This window comes from Penaeus chinensis, chromosome 1, assembly GCF_019202785.1.
Source record: "Penaeus chinensis breed Huanghai No. 1 chromosome 1, ASM1920278v2, whole genome shotgun sequence".
In the NCBI taxonomy this organism is placed as follows: domain Eukaryota; kingdom Metazoa; phylum Arthropoda; class Malacostraca; order Decapoda; family Penaeidae; genus Penaeus; species Penaeus chinensis.
In genome coordinates this window covers 14,798,801-14,803,800 of record NC_061819.1, presented here as the reverse complement: position 1 = coordinate 14,803,800, position 5,000 = coordinate 14,798,801, and the positions used below count along the sequence as shown (strand labels likewise).

General features: G+C 32.2%; 1 protein-coding gene across 5 annotated transcripts in view; it reads left to right on the top strand.

The window, feature by feature from the left end:
* LOC125029184 (nicotinamide/nicotinic acid mononucleotide adenylyltransferase 1-like) overlaps positions 1–5,000 on the top strand; it is a 70,445-nt gene that overhangs the window by 14,791 nt on the left and 50,654 nt on the right. For 4 of the 5 annotated variants that reach the window (XM_047619061.1, XM_047619070.1, XM_047619046.1 and 1 more), the window contains exon 4: positions 781–846. The exons of the other annotated variant lie outside the window; for it this stretch is intronic. In XM_047619061.1, the coding sequence (XP_047475017.1) occupies positions 781–846 (66 nt within the window). The remainder of the gene's footprint in view (positions 1–780; positions 847–5,000) is intronic. 5 annotated transcript variants of the gene reach the window in all.

Genomic DNA, 5,000 nt, shown 5'->3' with positions numbered 1-5,000 from the left:
ATTGGATAGATATTGTATAGGAATATTCATATCTTAATCATACATTAGTTTCCTTCATGACACTTATAAATTCACAGACTAATTATTATTTCTGTCAACCCTCGTGCTATTTGTGACCATCCCAAGGGCCCTGGAATAGGATATGTTTGAGAAGATAGACATTGTGACCATTTGTCTGGATAAAATTTATAATAGATTGCAGTACATATGACTCCTTTGAAAGGAGAGTTTCCAGCAATTCCAGTTTTTTTGTCTGTTGAACTTTTAAGAAATTCAGCAAGAATAGGCTATGTTGCATTTATAGTGGAAGCAATAGATAACCCCTTAATAATTTATGTGAGAATGGGATTAGCATCAATTTTGATGTTGCTGTGTACAGAGAGAAAATTCAAAGGGATGTCTTCTGACCTCTGGCAAATACATCAGCAGAGATTAAATAAGTGGTCAGCCTTGCAGCTTGGCAGGTAGCACACAAGTGCATCCATACGACTGATAGGAGACTGGTAATTGGTGTCCTAAAAAACACAGCCATACTTCTGATATTGCCAGATCTTTATAGCTCTTCCTGATGCATGATTATGTTTCAGCTCTCAATTCATTTGAAAAGAGGAACTCTTCAGATTGTTATTTTTGGTATGATGCAAAGTTCAGTTAATTTTTTCCATATGTCTTTTGTTCATGTTAAGAGATATGCTGTCAGCCACACAAGCAGTTTAAGAATATCAGTGTTTGTGCTTCCTGTCATGAGTATGTATATCATTATTTTTTCAATACACACAGAATTTGATTCAGTCCACTTTGCGCAAACTGGGCAACTCCTCCATCAGTGTAAGGAGACATGGACGGGTAGGATCTCTGAGACTGTTTTCTTCTGGGTCATAGTATTGCATGGTCTGGGATACCTTTACTGAAAGTTTCCTATGCGATAAGTATTGTGAACTCCTGATATTAAACATAGCTTCGGAGATCTCTGTGGGTAGTATTGTAACTTTGGTACTAACGTTTGCATACTAAAGTGATTAAGTGTCTGGATAATAGTTTTCTGTCCAAACATTGAGCACCATCATCACAGACTTAAACATATAGTCATATGGTGGAGTCTTGGCCTCAAACAGTGGTTTAAGAGAGCAATAAGGTTTATTGTGATTATGACGCTACCAGCCATCTCTTGCTGTCCACCCCAGCACCCATTTTAAAACACAATATATATTCATGAAACTACTTTTACGGAACAAATACCTTGATTTAGATTCACTTTAACACTAACTTCAAGAAATACTCATACCTGTAATCTTCTGCATTTGTTATAATAACAAATATTCTAATTGGTAATGAGATTTTCAAATCTAATATTGTCTTCTTATTCCATAACTATTGGTACTTCTGAATCTATGGCTTTAATGAATGTTTGGTCATTAATATTAGATTCCGTTAACATTAAATTGTTTGGTCATTAATATTAGATTCCGTTAATATTAAAATCTCAGAATAAATGAATGAATATCATATTTAAGGTTGTTAACATTACCCAACTGACATTTTTGAAGTTGACTAGACATTGCTGTAAAAGAAAGAAAAGATTTAAGACAGCTTCCTCATGAGCACAAGAAACACTGGTTTAGCTCGAGAATGGTGACTTGCATATATTATGGACTCCATTGAATATGCATTATTACTAAGGAAGTCTGAGATAAATTAAGAATCAATCCACACCTGAAGCATGTCAATGTAACACCAATTCATAATTTAAATCCTTGGATCCTACAGCACATGCACACTTTCACTATTCTCAATGCTAACCTCTTCAAAATTTATTGGAAAAGAGACTATGATGTGATTGCTGTTCATAACCACAGTAGTGTTCACCATCACATGTCTGTGTGGAACACTTCAATGTCCACTTTGTGTTTCTTTATAGGCATTGTAGTGTGATCTTTCCAAATTATGCACACAGCAAGGAAAAGACTAGATATCTTTGTAGATTTCATGGGTAATGTGTTATTCATGACTTTTGGGATTGGATTTTTTTTTTTTTTGTGATGAAAAAAAAATTACCTTCAGCATTATTTTCAAATTGTGTCTGCCACTGGAGTTATTGGTTTATTGCAAATTAGTACACTTCACTAGGTACCTGGACCCATGCATGTTAGTGTGCTGGTGTCTGTTCTGAAACCAAGAGATTTCAGTAAGTGGTGGCTAGCACTGATTTTCACTGTATTTATTTTGTGGTCTGTATAAATTCTTGTTCTTGCATTAAAAAGTTATATTTTACCCTAGTTTTTAGTTTCATGTTTTTCTTATAGACTATGAAATGAATAGAGGTTATAATTATTCTTACCCCTGTCAGTTAATCTGTATTATGTGGTTTAATGTTAATCAATAGCATTTATGTATATGAGTGTTCATTGTTCTAGCAAATAGATGCATGAGTATATATATATACATCCAGTGTTCACATCCTGACAGTGACAAACTTCAAACCATCCCGTAACCTTTTCTAGAAGAATATTAGGAACAAAGAAGGTGATATAAGCCATAAATGTATACTTAAAATTTCCAGACTAATTGTGTGCAGGGAGTAAGTTTTGCCGAGTTTTGGTAGTTTAGATTTTTTTCTTTACTTAGATATACTAATGGTTTGATAGATATAATCTTGAGGATGCCAAAATCATTAGAAGTGTAAATTAGAAAAGTCTCAAATAATGTTTTTATTTTATTTTTATTTTTTTCTTAAAAATAAAAAAGTTGAAGAAAATTGTTGAGCAAAACAAAGAAAAAGAGGGGGAGAGAAAAGGAAAAAAGAAAGAATATTTTTTTCTTTTTATTTTCTATAAGAACAGAAATTCAATAAATATTCAAAGTATTTAGAGCAAGGGGAAGGAGTCAGGGCAAGAAATTACACCAGTGGATACCATCACACATCCAAAGATTTTTTTTTTTAGTTATAAAGGGAGTTACTGGTAGATATTTTTGTCTCGTTAATTATGAGTTCAACGTGGAAATTTGACATTTGACAGAACGGGGATAGCTTTTAAACATAACGTAACATCTGTGATACTGTGATTTTTTTTGATTTTTAACAGTGGAATGAGGAAGCACAATAATGGTGGTGGTTGTTGTTATAATTTTTTTTATTGTTATTATTATTATTATTATTGTTATTATTATTATTATTATTATTATTATTATTATTGTTGTTGTTGTTGTTATTGTTGTTATTGTTGTTATTATTATTGTTGCTATTATTTATATTTTTATTATTATTATTATTGTTATTATTATTATTATTATTATTATTATTATTATTATTATTATTATTACTGCTACTGTTATTAGTGATCATTGTTATTGTTATTATTAGATATTGTTATTCCTATCATTAATTATTGCTATTATCAGATATTATTAATATATATATATATATATATTTTTTTTTTTTTTTTTTTTTTTTTTTTGGAGGGGGGGTAGGGGATTAAAATTATTAATTATTTTTGTTATTAATCATGGTTATCATTATCAATGACTGTAATTTTTAATCACTGTTATTAATAGATGATATTATAAATTGTTGATATCACTAGTCCCTTGGATCCGGGTGCTTCCTTGCCCACACGTGACCCAAAATCAGGGCATTAGGCTTACTTGAGTGGTCACTTTTTAATATTAAATTTTTTGTAATGCAACCTGTGCCTGAGCATAGAAATTGCATCCTCCCTGGAGCCGGTTCTCTTCCAGTCATAACTTATGGATTCATATTTATTTATCGAAGGAAATCATGCAAGAGCCCCTTCCTCAATGCCCACGGAGTCTAATCACCCTCCATGAGCTTTGAGCACTCATGCCCATTCATGCCTGGGACTGACCCTGACCTTCAGCCAAAATTCTCGTAATGGCAAATACATTCCTTCCTTCCTACCTTCCTTCCTACCTTCCTTCCTTCCTTCCTTCCTTCCTTCCTACCTTCCTTCCTACCTTCCTTCCTACCTTCCTACCTTCCTACCTTCCTACCTTCCTACCTTCCTACCTTCCTACCTTCCTACCTACCTTCCTACCTACCTTCCTACCTACCTTCCTACCTTCCTACCTTCCTACCTTCCTACCTTCCTACCTACCTTCCTTCCTTCCTTCCTTCCTTCCTTCCTTCCTTCCTTCCTTCCTACCTACCTACCTACCTACCTTCCTTCCTTCCTTCCTTCCTTCCTTCCTTCCTTCCTTCCTTCCTACCAACCTACCTACCTTCCTTCCTTCCTACCTTCCTTCCTTCCTTCCTACCTTCCTTCCTTCCTTCCTTCCTTCCTACCTTCCTACCTTCCTTCCTTCCTTCCTTCCTTCCTTCCTTCCTTCCTTCCTTCCTTCCTTCCTACCTACCTACCTACCTACCTACCTACCTTCCTACCTACCTTCCTTCCTTCCTTCCTTCCTTCCTTCCTTCCTTCCTTCCTTCCTTCCTACCTACCTACCTACCTACCTACCTACCTACATTTTTTCATGAAGTGATCGTCATGTCATCCGGATCATAGGGGTTAGTTGTCGATGTTATTGATTGTTTATATTATTGATCATTAATACTATTATTATTATTATTATTATTATTATTATTATTATTATTATTATTTGTTATTATTATTATTGATATTATTAATATTATGATTCTTGATGTTATTGTTATTATTAATATTGATATTATTATTATTATTGTTATTATTAATATTATTATCTTTATTAAAATTATTATTAGTAGTAATGTTATTATAATTATCATTATAATGATAGTGGGAATGGGAATTATTGTTGTTGTTATTATTATGGTTATTATTGTTATTAATAATAATAATAATAATAATAATATTAATGATATTAATGTTATTGTTATTATTATTGTTATTGTTATTATTTTTATAACTTTTTTAGTGTTATTATTATTTTTGTGATTAATATTTTTGTTGTTACTATTATTGTTATTATTATTATTATTATTATTATTATTATTATTATTATTG